The 21464-nt window shown below is 35.9% G+C and overlaps 2 protein-coding genes across 5 annotated transcripts; both read right to left on the bottom strand.

Moving 5' to 3' along the window:
* Nucleotides 1–631: 631 nt before the first annotated feature.
* On the bottom strand, nucleotides 632–6538 carry LOC104103928 (probable WRKY transcription factor 2). Of its 4 annotated transcripts, none has more exons than XM_009611896.4 (6): nucleotides 6207–6538; nucleotides 4453–4887; nucleotides 2610–2798; nucleotides 1643–2517; nucleotides 1387–1545; nucleotides 632–1299 (listed from the first exon to the last, which is right to left on the bottom strand). In XM_009611896.4, exons 2-6 carry the CDS (start codon nucleotides 4873–4875, stop codon nucleotides 750–752), a joined length of 2196 nt encoding a protein of 731 aa, XP_009610191.1. In that variant the 5' UTR covers nucleotides 4876–4887; nucleotides 6207–6538; the 3' UTR covers nucleotides 632–749. The 4 variants fall into 4 exon arrangements, with proteins under 4 accessions (XP_009610191.1, XP_009610188.1, XP_009610187.1 ...); XM_009611893.4 differs by having other exon boundaries at nucleotides 1643–2505; nucleotides 6130–6538; XM_009611892.4 differs by having other exon boundaries at nucleotides 6130–6538.
* An 8013-nt stretch (nucleotides 6539–14551) lies between these two features.
* On the bottom strand, nucleotides 14552–15094 carry LOC138895621 (uncharacterized). The gene has a single exon (XM_070180331.1). The coding sequence runs from the start codon at nucleotides 15092–15094 to the stop codon at nucleotides 14552–14554; it is 543 nt and encodes a 180-aa protein (XP_070036432.1).
* Between the last annotated feature and the right edge of the window lie 6370 nt (nucleotides 15095–21464).

Below are 21464 nucleotides of genomic sequence, written 5' to 3' on the forward strand. Positions count from 1 at the left end.
AGCAGTTTTTAGTTGCTTGGCCAAATGAACCGGCAGTAATAGTAAAAGACAAGCTGCAGGCAAAGGCCTAAACAAACGATGGAAATAATATCCAAAGAATTCAAACCCGTTTTTCCCACTCCCATCACCTCAAAAATAACTAGTTGAAAAGATTGAAGGGGGAAGAGACCTTTGGAACTACCCTAGTACAGCTTTTAAAGGAATACGATTGAAGCAAAATTAAAGAATTTGACACTATTATTATTAATAGATACAAAAGATGGTGGACTAGAAGCTTAGGTTACTTCAAAGAATGATACAAGACAACTGAGCAATTCTATATTGGTTTACTTTGGTATACAAATTTAACAAACTGGCATAAGGAGTTCGGTCTTCTTTTTGGAGAAAAACCGATTTATTACACTGAACCTCAGATACCCCTGCTTCAATACATAAAAGAATAGTGCATACAACTATTTTCTACAAGGTTTTTTGCATGAGGAGAACATTACAACATTTAATTGCCATGGAACTTTTCAAAGTTCAGTGAACTTTTCCACGTTAACCTGAAACTGGTTGTCAGAATAGCAAGAAGCTGAAGCACAAACACCAAATAAAAGGCTGCTGATATATAGTATTAGAAGGAAAAACAAAGACCAAAAAACTTCAAAGAATTTAATTATAGGACGTTGTGTAGGGGATATGCCCAGTAAAAACCAAAGTCAACATCTTTAACTTTCTTATCTTTAGAAAAGGCAAAATTTGTAAATTTACATCTGAGGTCCAAGCGGCAACCTGCTCATAAATTGCTGATAAATCGATGAGCCATTAGAGAGATCTAATCCAGGATCTGACATAGGTTCCGCCTTGGGTTCTTCCTTTGGAAACATAAATCCCCCATCATGCATGGGTCGTGGCTGTCCCAGATATGAATGAACAGGAATCTGCTGTTGCGATTTGCTTTGGTTAGGGTGAAATCCAGCCATTGCTAGACTGGCTAGGCCTTGCTGGTTAATTCCATAGCTATATCCTGGGGTAGGTCCAAATGAGCCGAGTGAAGGTTGCCTGTCAAAACGTGCCATGGCATTCTGAAGTTGTGCAGGCTCGGGCCTATGTAAATGGCTTTGAGCAGGAGGAGCAGTTACTGGAGCTGGAAGGGTGTTGGAGGCCCCTGAATTAACATGACTACTGTTGCGAGCTGCAGGAACATCGTGGTTGTGCTTCCCTTCGTAGGTGGTAATCACAGACTTCAGGTCATGTGAGGCCCTCTCAACGTGCTTCCTGACATTGCAGCCAGCACTTGTGCACTTGTAGTAACTCCTGGCAAAGAGGAAATTAATCAATTTTAGCAAACAACCTTACAAGTCAAAATTGGGGATTCTTATGAATTTTATGAATGTGATATACCTTGGATTTGGATTCCCTTTAACAACCTTTTGCCCGTACTTGCGCCAGCGATATCCATCATCAAGTATGTCCACTTCACTTGTAGTTTGCACCACAACCCTTGGCTCCCTGATGGCTCTAGTGGCACCACTCATATCTGTAGAGTAAGTCTCGAGCTTCCTAGATTATCAAGGAGATAATAACAAATAAGTAATCAGGTCAATATGATAGAATATTGGAAATCTTATTCATTAAGGTTAACGATGATAATAGAAACCTTCTTTTTGACTCTGACTCATCTCCTTCACCGTCATAACCTTGTGATACACTTCCATGAGTCCCACGATCATCTTCATCTTCATCATTTGAAAAAGTCGACGACACATCTACTGCACCCCCTGATTCCAACTGGGTGTTATTTTGAACAGGAAAAGAGGCTGATCCATTGCAGTATGCAGAGCCCAAGTGTGCTGACGACGTTACATCAAGGTTGTTGTTCCTCCAATCAAGACCTCCAGCATCAGGTGCTTTCTGAATGTTTGCCCGACCCAGATCACCATTAGAACCACTTACACCTTGCTCTGCACCGTCTAGCTGTAGTTCACCGAGTGAATTTGTGGATCCAAGGGCTGATCTACGGTTGGGCGGCGGTTTTGGGTGATTGTGGGCTCCCTTGTATATAATCTCGGTAATATGACCCTCGTGAGATCGCTCCACTTTCTTCTTGACCGGACAATTTGGATGCGTGCACTTATAATAACTCCGAGGATACTCGCTCCCTTTAACTTGTTTCTGCCCGTATTTTCTCCAATTATAACCATCCTCAGCTGGGGCACCAACAACATTTGGATCTCCACCCACTCTTTGATCAATTTCCTCATCTTGTGGCTCATCAAGAGGTGGAGAATGCTCCATATTACTACCAACTGATTGAAAGTTCCTTGACTCTGGTGTGACATTACTATCCCTGACACCCTTCTCAGCAGAAAATCTAGGGAAATCAGATGATTGATGAAGTCCCTTCTCGCTCTGAGTCTGCATTTGTGTAGCTTCCACAGAGTGAGATAGAAGAGAGTTCTGCGAATGAACTGAAACCTTAATGTTTGGAAAGCATTGCTGAGAAATATTGGACGAGTTCACCTGCAACCAAGACTAACAAGCAATCTCAGAAATTGGAAACAAGCAGAAAATCTGTGCAGAGTGCATGTGAGTGAATGTGAGAGAGACTGAGAGAGTGTGATTACTCTGCTGGTCGTGCCAGGAAACAGAGATGGAGCAGTCTCTGGAACTGGCTTAAAAGAAAAGGACGATGAATTGATACTCTCTAAAGCATTCTCTTTCCTCTTATCAGGATCCTCCATCATAAATGTCGAGTTTCTACTCTCGATGCCTGAGGCGAATTGAAATTTTCCAGTTGTTGGAGATGGTTGCACCTGCAAAACATTGATTGAAGCATTTACATGAAGGAGAACCTTGAAGAAGAACACTTCAGTTTCAGAACTATGAGAGTTCTCGTAAAAAGTACTACTCCTTCTGTTTCAATTTATGTGAACCTATTTCTTTTTTAGTCCGTGCCAAAAAGAATGACCTATTTCCTTATTTGGAAATAATTTACCTTTATGCAATGATTTATATTCACACAAAATATATGTGCCTCATTTTACACCACAAGTTCAAAAGTCTTCTCTCTTTTCTTAAACTCCGTGCCCAGTCAAATGGGTTCACATAAATTGAAACGGAGGGAGTACTTTACAAGCACCCAATAGAAGTAACAATCGCATCAGGCCAAAAGCAAAATGATTCAAGCAAATTGTGCATTTTAATGATATAGTATCAGAAACAAGATCTTGCAAGATTAGCATCTCAACAATCTAACAGCTGTGCTGCACAAGTACATACAAAGCTTGAAGTTCTCTTCTAAAACTTAAGTAAGCCGATCAAAATGTATCTGGACCATGATGTGAAACTAGGACTCTTCAACTTCTTAAGATTCTGAAGTTTGGTTTTGCTTTTGCATCATAAAATGCAAGAGGAAGATGAACAAAGATGAAAGATCTAATTACAGAATGAACTTTGCACTGCACCAAACTTGAGGTAAGAGACCGTTGGTAAAAATAATATATCATAACACTAGTGCTACAAACTCAGAAGACGAAATCTTCCATTCAGAAGCGCAGAAAAGAATTGTATGGAGTTCCATAAAATGCAAGAATTCACTCCATGTAAAAGAGAATGCTTGTGACAGTGACACACCATAAAAAGGTCATAAAATAAGTAAAAAATATTTACTTTTATTTATGAGCTAGTGGTTTCGAGAAGAACATGATAACGACTTACAACAAAAGAGTTATCTAAGCAAGTGAGCTAATATCCTTATTCAGCTTTATAGTATTACTTACTTACTTTCTTTTTTCCTTTTTTTTTTGTGTGGATAAGGTAAAGTAATTTTATCGAAAGTAGCACAAAGGATGTGCTATAGGAACTGTACAATGTTGTCAAAGCAAAACAGCAAAAGTTGCAAAAGTATTCCCCATTACTCCCTCTGTTTCAATTTATGTACACACTTTCCTTATTAGTCCTTTCCTAGCTGCCCTTTTTTTTTACTTTCCATTTTGACCATTTTACCCTTAATGAGAAGTTTTTATATTCATACAAATGTTATGACCCCACAAAGCTTCTATCATTTAAGCTTTTAAGAACCCAAGTTTCAAAAGTCATCCTTTTTTCTTAAAGTCCATGCCAAATCAAACTACGTCACATAAATTAAAACGGAGGGAGTATTACTTAATTTCTACAAGTTGCAACAAAGAACAGTCATGCACTCTTGATAAAAAATCGAAGAAATTGGTAAGGTAGAACTGTTAAAATTGATACAAATATGTGTTTTCACAACTCCTCTTGTCGCATTGCAGACTCAATAGCTTATGGAGTAGTATTTAAACTTGTGTGTCATATCCTTCGATTTGTTGTTGTCATCCCTCTTAAACTTCCAGCATTATAACATAGTTCAGAAATAAGCAACCTAAATCTGGGAATTCAATTATGTGATGGGGGCAAAGTACAAAGACTTAATCATCAAATACATACCAGTGAATTTGAGAGGAAAACAGGAGACTCCAGCAGAGATGTTGGACTAAGACCAGGAGGAATAGTTAAATAAGGAGAACGAACGCCCTGATTCTGCGACAGATCAGCAGGTCTAAGGCTCTCCGTGTTCAGTTTTGGGGCGTTAAAACCAGCTCTAGCTGCCATTCTTTCCAAGAGTCCTCCGCGAGAGCTCATTTTCTGGTCAGACTTCACTGTCGTTGCATCAGCTTGTGCTCCATCAGAAATGCCAACATGCTCTTGAGGCTCAGAAGCTAAGTTTCCACGTTGATTCTCATTTGGGAACTCAAAAGTTGATCTTGACCCAATATCATCACCTAGCAGTGAAGAGAAAAATGATCTTGGACTTGGGCTTGGAGGCATCCAATCTCCCATAATGGCAACATGGTCATCGAACCCACCCATCAATTGCGGGCACTGTTAGCATGAAATTAAGGAGTAGCATGAAATGAATACAAGTCACAAAGATTTTAAACTGCATCAAATGTTAAACCAGCTACGTTAAAATTTACTGATTGCTTCTTAACAATATCAAAGGAGTGATACTAAGAGGCCTTAAAGCTACTTCTGCCATCAGACACTTAACTGTCCACTCAATTTCACTCTAGGTATTAAACATCTCCTTGAAGAAGAAAAAAATTAACTTCCCCTTTTCCAACAACAACAATCCTAGTATCGTCCCACAAGTGGGGTCTGGAGAGGGTAGTGTGTGCGCATACCTATGCCTAGAAGAAGGTAGAGAGGTTGTTTTCGGTAGAAACTCGGCTCAAGGAAAGATGAAGAGAAAGCAGTAGTAGCAAGCAGTAACAACAACACGATAATAAGAGAACAAAGCGGAAGGAACATGTAGTAGTAGAAATCTAACAATAATAGAATATCATACTAACACTAGTACTACTAGTATGGGAAAGAAACACTCTCGACCACCTACTAGTCTTCTACCTTAATTCTCGACCTCCACACCTTCCTGTCAAGAGTCATGTTAAGCTGAAGCAAAGTCATATCCTGCCTAATCACCTTTCCCCAATACTTCTTTGGCCTACCTCTACCTCTACCTCTACCTCTCCCCTTTTTCCAATTTCTAGGAAATAGCAAATACTCGTGAAGAAGATGGATTGTTGCAGTAGATTCTCTTAGGTAACTTTGCCATTCATCAATTAAATCTAGTAATCAGAAGGCGACAGCATAAAAGTATTCACAAGATATGCCTTCATTATACCTTTTTTTTTTTGGTTATAAAACAAATCCATCAAAGGAGAACAAACACCCATAAATTGATTACATTCCAATAAAAGTAGAATTTTGATCTATGGGAGGTGTGAAGAACATGCAATTCTAGAAGCTTACTTCTCCTGCCTGTGACTGATTATAGAAAGTAAAGTTTGCAATTTTACTAAATCTTGAACCACATCAGGATCTAACAAATAAGGAAACAGCAAAAAACAAAAACAAAAAAACATTTTCCAGGCAAAAGGGCCATCAGAAAGAAAAAACACAACAACATCGTACCTAGAACGAACTGAAACCATAAACCATGAGCAGTGAGAGGAAGAAACATAATAGAGAAACAAGGAAGATAAAAACCCAGGAGGAGAATCAATCATTAAAAGTGATGTGATGATCAAAGAATAATAAGTAATAATAACAAAGGCAAAGTACCTGAACATATAACATAAAAAAGACAGTCAAAGCAAAGAATGATAAAAATGAAGAAAGACCCTTTAATTTGGCCTGACCTCAACAGATTGATTGGATTTTCTTTTCTTTTTCCCACTTCACCAAAAGTCTTTCGCAAAAGCAATCCCCTTCACAACTTGCTGTCAATTTCCCCTCTCTCTCTATCTCTCTTTGTGGAAAATAGCTTAGCTTGGTCACAAGATTATCATTGATTAGGCAAAGAAAATAATATATATATGAATAAAAATTGAAAGTGGGGTTTGTTTTTTTGGTGGACCTCTAAATGTTTTGGAATCTTTTGAAAGAGAGAACAATAGAATTGAGGATTTTGATGAGACTTTTAACACACACAATTATGATTGCTTTTTCTACTCTCCTCTTGTCTAATACAATTCATTTCATTATTGTTTGCTTTTCCAATTTTTCTTGAGATTAATATGCTGGGCTAGACAAGAGAAAGGTAACAAAAACCCGGTTCTTGAAATGGGTAATATTATCCAAGTTTGACCAGCCAATGATAGAGAGCCATATGGAACGGGTAGTTTGACTGTTCGGGCCAATTTTGAGACTAAAATGTTGTGATAAAACGGACAAATGGTAACTATAGTAATTGCACCGAATTTTTTTTGTTAACTGCAAGTACATTTTCTCAATTCAATAATTTAAATATTCGCATCGGGTAAGTTCTTCTAAAATACAAATTTAAGATTTTTGATTAAGAATAAATAAATTATTTTAGCAAGTATTATAGTATTACTAATAACGGTATATGTACTAATACAAACACCTATTTAGTACGTTCTTTTCTATTAATAATTGAAAAGTCTAAAAGAGATAGATTATGAGTTAAAACTTAAAATGTAACTTTTTCATAAATACAACATGGACAAACTATATTCGTCCTATTCACACCTGAAAACTCTCTTCAGGTGTGTTATACAGTATATATTTTGCATGCACTGCTTATGAGCTATCAATAGAAAGTTCTCTACCCTTTCAGGCATATTATTCAAGATTTAAACCAGTAAACGAATAAGAAGCACTCATAATTTTTCTGCCATATTTAACGTTTTGGATGAAATCTTAGATTATAAATTTTATGGATGATTGATGAATAGGAAGGATTCTTGTAATATGATGGTACACTTCTATTGGTTAAAAGTTTTGGAATCGATCTTTTGATGAAAATTTACCGCACATTCAGTATGGTGACAAAAAAATTAACAACCTTTGTCCTATATATATTGACTTTTATAGATTTCGTATATGCTTTTTCCCCTTAAGTATGATGAATAGGGTAAGCAATTAGGGGTGTGTTTGGTACGATGTTTTTCTGAAAAATGAGTAGTTTTATTACTTATTTTTCCTTATTTGGTTGGTGAGTGAAAAGTTTTTCCGAAAAATATTTTTTAGTGTTTGATTAGAGAGTATAAAATATTTTTAGGAAAATATTTTTTTATGCTACTCTCCTCAACCCACCTTCCCCAAAATTCCCATGTTTCTTGTACTCCCCCACCCCGCACCCAACAATTCTATTTTCTTCAAGAATTTAATTATTCTTTTCAAAATTCACACAAACCCAAAGGAACTAATGTGCTACTTTACTTTTTAACACAAGAACAACGTTAAAATTTGAGCTTGATAACTAAAAAGAAAATACTTTATTTTGTTGAAAAAGAAAGTATCTTTTATAACATGAAAAGAAATTACTCATTTTGTCGAATGAAAGAAAATATTTTTTCTACATCATGAAAAGAAAATACTCAATTTGTTGAAATGAGAAAATATTTTTTCTACATCATGAAAGAAAGTACTCATTTTGTTGAAATGAAAGAAATTACTTTTTCTACCTCATGAAAATAAAGTACACATTTTTTGAAAAAAAAAAAACTTTTTCTATTCCAGGAAAAGAAAATACTTAGTTTGTTGAAATGAAAGAAAATACATTTTCTACATCATGAAAAGAAAATACTCGTTTTGTTAAAATGAAATAATAATATTTTTTCTACATCATGATAAAAAAGTACTCAGTTTTTGAAAAAAAAAATATTTTTTCTATTCCAGGAAAAGAAAATACTTAATTTGTTGAAATGAAAGAAAATATTTTTTTTACATCATGAAAGAAAGTACTCATTTTATTGAAATAAAAGAAAAATACTTTTTTCTACATCATGAAAAAAAAAGTACTTGTTTTGTTGAAATGAAAGAAAATACTTTTACTAAATCATAAAAAAAATATAATCATTTTGTTGAAATAAAAAAAAATATTCTAAATACAACATGAAAAGAAAGTACTATTTATAATAGTTCTATTTAGGGTGGGTGGTGGGTGAGGTTGGGGTGTGGTCGGGGGTAGGGGTAGGGGGTTGGGGGTGATTTGGAGGTGAGTTGGTGAGCATGGGAAATAGGATGGAGAAGGCTGAAAAAGAGTTTTAGAAAATGATTTTCCCTCCTTTTGATAAGGAAAATATTTTCCTCTAATTGAAGAAAAATGTGTTGATGAGAAAAATAATTTCAAACATTTAACTCAACCAAACATGAGAAAATTGAAAAATACTCATACCAAACACACCATAGAACTTCTCTCTAAAAACAAATTTTTTCGGTCTTACTACATTCACTTCTCTCTAGCTTTTTATTTATTTTTTAGTTATATGTGTAGTAAGTTTTTGGTATTTTTCCTAGAAGGAAAGAGTAACGAGACCGAAATGAGTGCTTTATATGAAAATTGATCTCTTACCTCATTTAAAGGTTTTAGGTAGGTGAACCTGACAATTATGTAATAACGGTCATTTTTTCTACAAATATAAATTAGGGGTGTACAAAAAAAAATTGATAAATCGGATCAAACTGATAATTCGAGTCAAATCAAAAAAAAGAATCCGATGTGGTTTGGTTTGATATTCGGAAAAAAATCCTACCATAATTGGTTTGGTTTAGTTTTAACTAAAAAAGTCAAATCGAAACCAAACCAATCCGATATTATATATATATAATTTTAAAAAATATTTTATACGTATAAATATTTATTGTAATGTAATTTATAAATATTTCTTAAACTTTTTTTACAATTTTATCTTTTAATGTATTATTTCAAGCTTGGACTTAATATTCTTGAATGGTCTAATATGTTTTATAGCCCATAAATATAGTAACTCATAAAAAGTTCAAATCAATACTAATGCTAACAAAATAAATTCAATTCAACACCAGAAATGACAATATTGTTGGATATCTATTTTTAGTTTTGCATTGGTTTATAATGAAAATGCATAACTTAGTTTATCTTTTTCTTTAGTCTTAAACCTATAATTTACTTATTAGATGTACTTATTTTAGCATGACTTATATAATACTCTTAGATTATGTTTATTTTTATTATAACTTATTAATTAGCAATATTTATTTTATACGATTTTATTATCTTTGTTATTGAATAGTTTAGAACGATATTATTACTCATCTCATATTATTGTGTTATTTTCTTGAAAAATATATTACTATATAGTAATATCAATGTATCCTACTAGGACTAAAGACATATTTGGAGCACAAGTTACATATTTTATGCTATATATGAAGACTTTACCGGAAAAATTCCGAAAACCTGGAGAGAGAAAATCGAAAAAACTCGAGAAAAATCGAGATCGGAAAACTCGACTTTGTTGGTTTGATTTGATTTATAGATTTAAAAACCCGACACTATTGGTTTGGTTTGGTAATTAAAAAATTCTGACCAACTCGACTTATGTACACCCATAGTATAAATGTTTATGCAAAAGTAAATTTTTTGTAGAATTATTATTAAGCTTCATATAATTGCACAGTTGAATTTCATTTATAGTCATGCATCCAAGTCGTACGATGTTTCGTGTATAGTGACAGAGGCGGAGATAGGATTTTAACTTTATGCGTTCTGGATTTCAGAATAATGACTTCAAGTATTACAATAATTAGCTTCTAAATTTAATAATACAAATACACTGTTTGAGCAAAAGTTATTGGGTTCGGTCGAACCCGTACCCGAATTCTAGCTCCGCCCTGCATATTGATAGGTCAATTAGATATATGGATGCCACTTGCCAGTACCCAAAATTACAAAATACAAATCTTTAAAATTATAGAGAGAGAGAGAGAGATAGTCTAAACAAGAGCGTGAATCGCGATTTGGTTTTGGAGCCCCCAACATTACATTCCGAATTGTCTCAATTATTATTACCCATTCAAGGATGGTAGCTTCGCGAGGACAATGTGAATGCATTATTATGTCTTTTCATTATAAGTTTGCACCTATAATAATGCGTGTTTAATGTCTACATATTTGTACAATCACCTCGTTTATTAAGTAATTATAGATAAAGTTCTTGATATATATAACTTGATAATTTTTTACCCTTAAAACTGTACAGTTGAATTTGTTACGTGGTTTATAGACAAGCAAACTGATTTGAATCCAAAAATAATAAATAAACTAGATTAAAAATAAGACTTAGCGGTTAAAATCAAAGAAAATGACAAGCTTGGCTCCGAGAGCAATGCCTCCAGGGACATAAGTGAGAATAATATAAAAGGCAAGTAAAGTTCTTTTATTTAGCTTGAGAATAGAATGTAGCATAAGTTTTGCCATGAATTTTCTGTCCTACAATGGCCGTTGAGTCTACTATTTATAGTTATACCTAGGGAAACAAGATCTCAGGATCAAGCCCCTCTTAAATAACAATAGAGGGTCCATTGATGAATATGTAATGACAAGTCATGAATGCAAATATTCTCTGTAACGGCTACTCACGTTGATCATGCTCCCTTCGGGGTCTATCCGATGTCAAATGTAGTTTTTTCTTCCGGTACTGGTTATTACACGATTTTCTTTCTACATGTCTTCGGTTCCATGTGTCACGCTATAATTCGATCATTTAATGTAAACCAATTTTACCATATATAATTATTTTAAAAAAATAATTAACTTATTGTTACATACTAAGAATTCCATTTGGCCATAGATTTTGGGAGCTTGTTTTGAAAAAAAAAAAAAAAATGAAAACAATGTTTGTTCATAAAATATGATCAGTTTTTAAAAATAAATTTGACTCCATCTTGAGTTTCCAGCTCGTATGATACTTTATTGATGACAGCCGACACCCGATATGGGCCTTCCCACGTCGGATCCAGCTTTTCAACGTTGATTTTCCGAGTGTTCTGAGTCACTTTCCTCAAAATCAAGTCTGCTACTTTAAAGTGGTGGAGATTGTAGTATCTTTTCATCTTTTGTTTCTGAGCCACCATCCTCACGTGTGCCAAGTTCCTACGTTTATCGAGCAGTTCCATCTTCACCTGCAATGCCTCCTTATTTGCTTCTTAATTTGTTCGGGAGAACCGCAAGGTTAGTTCCCCTATTTTCACCGGGATCAGAGCTTTCGCACCGTATGCGAGGGAGAAATGTGTCTCTCTCGTGCTAGATTTTGCCATTGTCCGGTACGCCCATAGCACCCGATAATTCTTTGGGTCACTTTCATTTAGCCGTTTCAAACCTCTTTTTGAGGTTTTGGATAATCACCTTATTGGTCGACTCCGCCTGTCCATTAGCGCTCGGATGGTATGGTGAGGATGTAATTCTTTTGATTTTCAAGTCTTCAAGAAATTTCGTGATTTTAGAGCCTATGAAGTGTGGTCCGTTATCGCAAGCAATTTACTTTGTTATTCCGAATCGGCAGATTATGTGTTCCCATAGAAAGTCGATAACTTCGTGCTCACCAATCTTTTGGTATGAACCTACTTCAACTCATTTAATAAAGTAATCGGTTAAAATTAAAAGGAATCTCACCCTTTGGGGATCCGGTGGCAGCATACCGACTATGTCCATCCCTCATTTCATGAATGGCCATGGGGACAGTACCGAATGCAAGAGTTCCGCCAGTCACTTTGTCGCATTTCTGAATGATGCTTTGCGTCTTCTCCATCCGGGGCCAGTAGTATCCTGCCCTAACCAGCTTTAGCACCAACGAATCTGCACCGGAATGGTTCCCGCAAATTTCTTCATGGACCTTTCTCATCACGTAGTCCGCCTCCAAGTCTCCTAAACATCGGGCCAACAGGCCTTGGTATAATCTCCTATATAATTGTCCACCCATAAGGCTGTAGCGAGTCGCTTTGGTGCGTAATGTTCGGGACGCCTTCGGGTCTTTGGGCAACTTGTCATGCCAAAGATACTCGATGAACTCATTCCTTCAGTCCCAGACTAGGTTGGTTGTATTTACTTTATAATAGCCGTCCACATCTAGTATTGAATGAAGAAGTCGAACGACAGTACCTTAGCCGGATCCTTTCATCTCCGTACACGATCCCAAATTAGCCAATGCATCTGCTTTCACATTCTCTTCTTTCGGAATGTGCGTGATTGACCATTCCCTGAATCGTGCAAGCAACGCCTGGACTTTATTCACATATTGTTGCATGCGTTCCTCTTTTGTATTGAAAATCCCGTACACTTGGTTCACTACCAGCTGGGAATCACATCTGATCTCTATGAGCTCGGAGCCAAGTCCCCAGGCCAGCTAAAGTTCTGCAATCGAAGCCTCATACTCGGCTTCATTGTAGTTAACATAATAGTTTTTATGGCCTGCTTCAGGGTTTTCCCCGAGGGCGTGATTAGGACTACCCGAGTCCGGACCCTTTCACATTGGAAGCCCAGTCTATGAACAAGGTCCAAACTCCTGATGTCGTTTCCGATACTATAACCGCTTCTTTAGCAGCCAAGGGTAATAGCGCAAGACTGAAATCGAAGTCGGCCAAAACTTGTGATTTGATCGCAGTACTATGTTTGTACTCAATATCAAACTCACTAATTTTGACTGCCCACTTAGCCAGTCGGCCTGACAACTCAGACTTATGAAGAACATTCTGCAAGGAGAAAGTTGTCACAACAGCGATCGAGTGGCACTAAAAGTAAGGCCTAAGCTTTCGAGAGGCGACTACAAGAGCTATGGCTAGTTTTTCGAGGTGCGGATAACGAGTCTCCGCTCCTGACAAAATTTTACTAACATAAAAGATAGAAAATTACGTACCTTCGTCTTTCCGGACTAGAACGGCACTTACCGCTACCTCAGAGACCGCTAAGTATATTAGCAATTGTTCACCTTCACCCGGTTTTGATAGTAGCGGGGGGCTTGATAGATAATGTTTTAGGTCTTTCAAGGCCTGCTGACATTTCGTAGTCCATTAGAAATTCTTCTTCTTCTTCATAAGTGAGAAGAAGTGATAACATTTTTCCGAGGATCGAGAGATAAACCTGCTCAAAGCAGCTAATCTTTCGGTTAGCCTCTGTACTTCTTTTACGCTCGTTAATTGGTTCGGGATGTCTTCGATGACCTTGATTTTATCAGGATTTACCTCGTTCCCTCTTTGTGAGACCAAGAAATCCAAGAACTTACCGGAGCCAACCCCGAACGCACATTTTTCCGAGTTGAGCTTCATGTTATGCTTTCTCAAGATATCGAAGGTATCTTGGAGGTGCTTTAAATGATCACCTGTATTCAAAGACTTTGACCAACATGTCATATATGTACATTTCCATTGTTTTACCCATTTGCTTTTCGAACATCTTGTTCACGAGCCTTTGATAAGTGGCTCTGGTACTTTTAAGCCCGAAGGGCATCATATTATAACAATATGTACCAAAGTTTATTATGAATGAAGTTTTTTCCTGATCCTCCGGGTTCATCTTGATTTGATTGTACCAGGAATAGGCATCGAGGAAACTCATTAACTCGTGCCCGACCGTTGCATCAATCATTTGATCAATGATTAGCAATGGGAACGAGCCTTTAGGCCACGCCTTATTCAAGTATTTATAATCTACGCACATTCGAAACTTGTTATTCTTTTTAGGAACCACAACTACATTAGCTAACCATTCGGGATACTTTACCTCCCAGATTTAACAAATGTCAAGTAGTCAAGTTACCTATTCCTTAACTAACCTGTTTCTGACCTCGGCTATTGGGAGTTTCTTTTGCCTTACCGGAGGGAAGCTTGGGTCCAGGCTTAGCTTGTGCACGGCCACCTTTAGTAGGATGCCTGTCATATCTGAGTGCGACCATGCAAAACAATCAATGTTAGCTTTAAGAAAATTAATAAATCTTGACCTGAGTTCAGGATTGAGTCATGTTCCCAAGTGATACTTCCTCTTCAAGAATTCTTCGAACAAATCCACTTGCTCGAGTTCTTTTGCCGTGGATTTGGTCGCGTCCGTCTCTTCCGGTACCTGAAAGTATCTCGGTACCTGGTGGGATTCCGATGACTCCTCGCCTTTATCATCTTCACTTGGCACGGGAGCAGGCGCCGATTCATGTAATTGCTATTTGTTGGGCTCCTTCCCTTTACTGATGGAAATAGAGACTGCGTTCATTTATCTTGTTATCGCTTGATCTCCTCTTATCTGCTTGATTCCCTCTGGGGTCGAGAATTTTAGCAATTGGTGAGACGTTGATGGTACGACCTTCATCTCATGTAACCATGGCCTATCGAGAATTATGTTGTAGCCCATGTCGCCATCCACCACTTCAAATAAGGTGGTCTTTGTTATCCCTTCGGCGTTCGTGGGCAGCAGGATCTCTCCTCGGGTTTTCACATTTGCCAGGTTGAACCCGGCGAGGAGCTTTGTTGCCGGAATGATACTTCCGGTTAATTTGGCTTGTTCCGTCACTCTCCATTGAATGATGTTGGTTGAGCTTCCTGGGTTAACAACACGCTTAATCTTGAAATCTAGAACACTAAGAGAGATTACTAGGGCATCGTTACGCGGCAGAAGAAGTCCGTCGGCGTCCTCCTCCGTGAAGGTAATGTCATCTTCGGCGACTTCCCGGAGTCTCTTGATATGGGTAACTGATACCTTCATCTTCTTGGCCGATGAGAAGGTTATGCCATTGATTTCATTTCCTCCAACAATCATGTTGATAGTCAACCGATGAGGGTTTTCTCCATCTTCAAGGGTTTTGCATTGTCCCGATTGCGGTCATAATTGTTCTTGGCTCGGTCACTCAAGAACTCCCTAAGATGGCCATTTTTTAGCAATGTTGCCACCTCCTCGCGCAGATGACGACAGTCCCCAGTTCTATGGCCATGATTTCCATAATATTCACACTACAAGTTAGGATTTCTCTGGCTAGGATCAGATCTGATTTTCTTTGGGAATCGTTCTCCTTTGATATTCCTCATCGCCGATACCAACTCCACTACACTGATGTTGAAATTGTAATCTGACAACCTGGGATAAGTAAAATCCCGGGTCCCCGATACCTCTTTTTCTTGCAACGATATGTTGTTTCAGCCACGATTAGCTCTTCTTTCGGGAGCGAACCTATCCTAGGACTGGAACCCTTTGCTATCGCGTCCCTCAGCTCTCTTGTAAGGCAAGAAGTGGCCTTTAGATGATCGCCGGTCTGCATCAAAATCATCCTTGAACTTCTCTCGGTTCTTGTCTCGGTCTCATCTCTTGTTTGATGTCGGAAACCCGAGTTGATCATCTTCAATCCTTATTTTCGATTCATAGCGGTTATGGACATCTGCCCATGTGGTTGCTTGGAATTCGAGCAGGCTTTCCTTCAACTTTCGGAAGGCGTCGGAGCTTTTCGGGTTCAAACCCTTTGTGAATTCCTCCGCTGTCCATTTGTCTGGTAGGTCGATGGTAGCTTCCTCTCTTTCTGGAATCTAATCACGAACTCCCACAACAATTCAGACTCACCCTGTGCGATCCTAAATATATCCGCCTTCGTGGCTTGGATCTTTATGGCCCCGACATGGGCCTTAATAAATGAATCTACAAGCATTTCAAAAGAGTAAATTGAATACTCGGTTTGAACGGCAACTGAGTTATTTTTTTGAATCCGGGCCCTTTAAAATTAGTGGTGCATCCGGAATCTAATCCATTCAAGCGTGAAACTCCTTCGTGTTTTGATCCATCCGCTCATTCATCTCCCTCATGAATCTCATGAGTTCGATTTTGAAGGGATAATTACCGTTGTCGTTATCAGATCCGCTACCGGTCCCCCCGACACTGTCAAAGCAGACCTCACCCCTCGGGGTATTATTATCAACTCTTTGAGCCGTCTGATTTGCAGGGACGCCAAGCGGAACCAGGCCTCTTTCGTTTGCATTATTAGAAGCACCTAACAATGCATGCTTCAATTCTGTCATGACTTGGTCCTGCCTTGAGAGGTGGCTCATGATGGCCTTATGTTGCTCTCTCAAGAACCTTACTGTTTCCGCAACGTGTTCATCTTTTGCGTCATCGGGAGTAGGCTCTCGTACATGTCATGGGTACTGTCCTCCATGGACTGGGGTTGCCTCATCCCCCTCATTGCGGGTGTCGCTGGTTGAATCCTCATGTTGAGGTAGATTTTTATGTCCCTCTACGTTGTGTGCGATGTTGACATTGTTAGCTGCCATTTTTGATTTTTTTGCTAAGAAACAAAGAATCAAACAAGTTAGTAATAAACACAAGGATCAATTCAATTACGCAATTGTCTAAGACCCACGGTGGGTGCCAAAATATTTACCCGAAAAACTGTATAGTTGAATTTGTTAAGTGATTTATAGACAAGCGAGCTGATTTGATCCAAAAATAATAAATAAACCATATTAAAAATAAGAAATAACAAGCTTGGCTCTAAGAGCATTGCCTCCCGGGGATAGAAGTGAGAATAATATAAAGAGCAAGTAAAGTTCTTTTATTTAGCTTGAGAATAGAATGTAGCATAAGTGTTGCCAAGAATTTCCTGTCCTACAATGGTTGTTGAATCTACTATTTATGGCTATACCTAGGGAAACAAGATCCTAAGATCAAACCCCTCTTATATGACAATAAAGTGGCCATTGATGAATATGTAACGGCATGCCATGAATGTAAATATTCTCTGTAATGGCTGCTCATTTAATACCAGGGAATATTCTTCATTGAATGTTATCCGATGACAAGCATTCGATATGCTCACGTTGATCATGCTCCCTCCGGGGTCTATCTGAAGTCAATTGTAGCTTTTGCTCCCGGTACTGGTTATTACACGATTTGCTTTCTACATGTCTTCGATTTCACGTGTCACGCTACCATTCGATCATTTAATGTAAACCAATTTTACCCTATACAATAATTTAATAAAAAAAATAATTAACTTATTGTTACATACTAAGAATTACGTTTAGCCATGGATTTTGGGAGTTTGTTTTGAAAAAAAAAAATGAAAACAATGTTTGTTCATAGAATATGATGAATTTTTAAAAATAAATTTGAAAAAAAAATTCAAGTTCCCAAAAACTGGCTTGGGGCAGTATCTCGGTGAAAATTTTCTTTCCACTCATAAATTTTCAACTTTTTTCAAATAAAATGCATGTTTAAATACAACTTCAACTTCCAAAAATTATTTTTCAACACAACTTCAAATACTTATTTTTTAAGTTTCAACCAAATCTATGTACAAATACTAGCTAAAATTTATTGAGGATGTGAAATGATATTTACATTCTCGATAAATATAACTTGTAACTGTAATGAATACCTTTTATTTAAATCATATCCGTGAGCACGATTATTTATCATTCTCTTCAAAGATGTAGACAAAAAAGCCTAATTTTCCATGAAAATTTCCACATGATAAGTTTATGTTCAATTCTCACTATTCAAGTTCTTTGTCTCACCCACTAATTTTTCATTTTTAATTAAGAATATAAAAGAGTTTAAGTTTAGTGCATTTATAGTATTGCACTGTCACATAAAATTAACTTGCAAATCTTCATATTGAGAGAGAAGAAAGATTAAGCAAAGTATTATGGACCGCTCGAGTGTCCGTATTACGTGCTAGTGTGATTAGCAAAGAGACAAGAGGGGAACAACGTATTTCAGACCATTTATTTGGAATCATTCGACGTGGGTGGTGGGGGACATTGACTTATTTAGAGTAAATCTACGATATTTTGTAATCAAATAAAGAATGATTGGCACTGGCTATTTTATTCTGCACCAGAAAAGGACTTCCACACAGTTTACGGAATTACAATATTCCCAAGAGGTTTTCAAAATTTGTTATAAATTAAAAGAGGAACTGAAATTTAGTAATGGAAAAATTCCAAGATGAAAAACTGATTTTTTTATATTATAGATTTAGAGTGACAACAAGCCGAATAGTAGTCTCTTGATTAGCTTGGAAATTGTTAGGCTTTGCTTTCATAAATGTGATAACTAACTTCGAAAAGTATTTCTTTAATAATAGTGAAATTATTGATAAAAGAAAAGACAGAGGGGAACAAAGTGGCTATTAAAATGGTTTTGGATCAAGATGTTTAGTTAATACATACATACATCAAGTGTTTTAAGTGAATAGCTATATTTATGACATAACACAAGGTATGTATATATATTACTAGTCCATTATCGACAAATTAATATTGTAGAAGCAAAAGGCTAGCTATAGAATCTAATAAAAGTAAAATAAATCGGGAGAAAAAGAAAAAGAAAAAGAGAAAAGTAATAAAAGGGAAAAAAAAGTAAGCAATGTACGTAAGAAAAGTAGCACTGGAAATTATGCACTGGCCTAGGGATTATCAAGGGGAAATGAAAATAGAATAGTATAGTAATAGTTAAATAGTGGAATCTATTTAGGTAAGTATAGTTTATGCAAGGAAAAGCCAAAGCAGGAGTGACATTTTTGTTTGTTAGTGATAACAACATGTCAATTGGGAACATTATGGACAAACAACCGGTCGAATTTTCTGACGTCTAATTTTATTACTCTAATAAACAAAATAGGGTGCATTGCAGTTGCGAAGCCAAAAGATGACCAGAGGCTTGGAGCTTAAAAGCCAAAGTTTAAGTGGAGTTCTTTAAATTAAAAATTTAATAAATATTTTTATTTAGAATCTATTTTTAATTCTTTGAAATGCAAAGTCGTTAATTATTTTTTATAATCGATTTTTCTAATAATATTTTAATATATATAGTCATATATGGTTTGGAAGAGAGAGCGCGCGCTAATCCATTTAATTTTCTTCTTTTTCTTGAACTTTATTATCGTCTAACTCAACTAGATTAATGACCTGTTCGTCTAAAAAATACTCCCCTATATTACTAATTTAGTTTTCTATTGCTCGCAAATTTTTTATCAAGAGCTCTTTTTTAAAATTATATTAAATTTTCAACTCTTCTCTCTCTCTCTCTCTCTCTCTCTTTTAATTTTTTCGGATATCAAAATTTATATTTTCTAGTTGACATATTTAAATTCTAATAAATATTTTAAAAATATACCTATGAAGTAAAAATAACAAATACAAAATAAAAAGATACTAGAAGGTTAGAATGAAAGAACCCGATTCAAGAAGTTTGAAGACTTAATTCTAAACTTCGTACTGCTACTTCAAATATTTCCCACAAACTTTAAACGTGAGAAAGAACAGAAATGAGACGCAATATATTGTATCGAAAGTAAATGTTAACTATGTTTTTGTAGAAGCGATATAAATTATCGGAAGTTTTGAAAAACAAATAGTTGATCGTAGAGAAAGTAAGGAAGAATATAAGACAAAGTATGTAAATTAATGAAAAATGTGAAATAAAAGATTGTGGCTCTTGCATAAACTAAGAAAGAGAGTGTAAAGTTTTAACACATTTTCTACTGAAAAAGTCAAAAGTGGAATAACAATTTTCCTTATCAAATCCATTTATTACTAGTATGTAAATGATTTATAGAGTTATTCTTATTTCCCTATTTTTTAAATAAATCGGTCACTTAATTATTCACAAAGCTAAATGTTTGCTTTCCTTTTATATGAAAATTTTAATTTTCTTAAGAATATTACTCAATATTTTCCAAAAAAATAAATTATAATCCTATTATTTTTAGAAAATGGCGTCTCCAAATTTGGGGGCCTAAAGCAGTAACTTAAGTTACTTCATAGTTAAGCCGGCACCGGAGATGACACTATTTCGAAATGCCATTGAACTTATTGATCATTTAAGTTATTAGGATTTAATAATTATATAATATAGGAAACCGTTTAACACAATACATAAAATATGAACTAAAACTATTGAGTATGAGCTAAAATAAAGTACTTATTTTGTTTATGATTTGTTTTGTTTATTGAATGGCAGTCCGATGTTTGGCATTTGGCAGACCCAGTCAATAGAGGATGTTTAGACCAAGTCTTTGTCTTTTCTTACTCACACTACTCTATCTTTGCCTGTACATGAGTACACAATTAAAACTGGCATGGATTTCTGTATCCTTAACCGATTCCAATAGATTAAAAAGTCTTTTTTCGATTTTTTTTTCTTTTTTGGCGGCCCGTTTACTACAACATAATCCTCTTTCTTTATGCGGACTTGGAACTAATAACGATAAAAGTAAACTCATACAGACAGAGTGAAAATTAAAATCGTAATAAGAATTATCCATACAAACTAAATTAGATCTCAATAACCTATATACCGAAGATTAAATGCACGTACCAAACATGTATCTCTAGTCCCCACACGCTCATTGTGCCTTGCACCTATTTTTTCTCCATTAAAAATGGTTTCACAATGCTTGTTAATTTCTTTTTTCTAAAAGAATTGGCAATTTTCATATTTTGTACAATAGCCTTGTTCAGTGGCGAAGCCAAAAAATTTTGGAAGGGTGTTCAAATTTGAAATAAGTAAAAAAAAAATCTAACAAAGGGTGTTCAATATATGATATGTACCTCTAAAATCTAATATTTTACTTATATACGCAATGTAATTTTTCGACAAAGGGTGGTCAAGTGTGGCTTCGCCCGTGCCTTGTTATATATTTGAACAATATCTCCTTCCTACTTGTTAATTTATTTTGATATAATATCTTTTCAATTAGCTTTTATGACATATTTAATATTTAAGCATAAGATGTTATTGTTAAGCACACACAGTCTACACACCCATGAAATTAGTGAAAGGAAGATTATGAAGCTTCACTATATAATATGTGTATAATTCTATATAATTGGTATAATTTATATGCATCGGCTAGTTAAAAATAAACATTTGAGTAAAATCCCTTTGAAGAATGCATATCAAAGATAGAAGAACGAATATAACTTTTTAGTGGACCAACTTATTATGGCCCATATGCAGAATGTATCTCAAGATAGAAAGCCCAAACTGTTTCGCAAACATAATATAAGCCCACCTCTTGTATGTGCTTGAATTGCCAAAATAAACATGAGAAAACTTCATTTGTAGCCATCCGGAAAAAACTAATGACAATAGCTAGCCACAAAATAAACCATACAATTAACAACCCAAAACTAATTAA

Source organism: Nicotiana tomentosiformis, chromosome 7, assembly GCF_000390325.3.
Source record: "Nicotiana tomentosiformis chromosome 7, ASM39032v3, whole genome shotgun sequence".
NCBI classification, from domain to species: Eukaryota; Viridiplantae; Streptophyta; class Magnoliopsida; order Solanales; family Solanaceae; genus Nicotiana; species Nicotiana tomentosiformis.

Bases quoted from the DNA above. Each gene is read 5' to 3' on its own strand.
- LOC138895621 (XM_070180331.1), bottom strand. From the start codon at position 15,094: ATGATTGTTGGAGGAAATGAAATCAATGGCATAACCTTCTCATCGGCC.
- LOC104103928 (XM_009611892.4), bottom strand. The intron at 2,518-2,609 runs GTAATCACACTC...ATTGCTTGTTAG, and splicing joins TTCCTGGCACGACCAGCAGA to TCTTGGTTGCAGGTGAACTC. The intron at 1,546-1,642 runs GTTTCTATTATC...TTGATAATCTAG, and splicing joins GAGTCAGAGTCAAAAAGAAG to GAAGCTCGAGACTTACTCTA.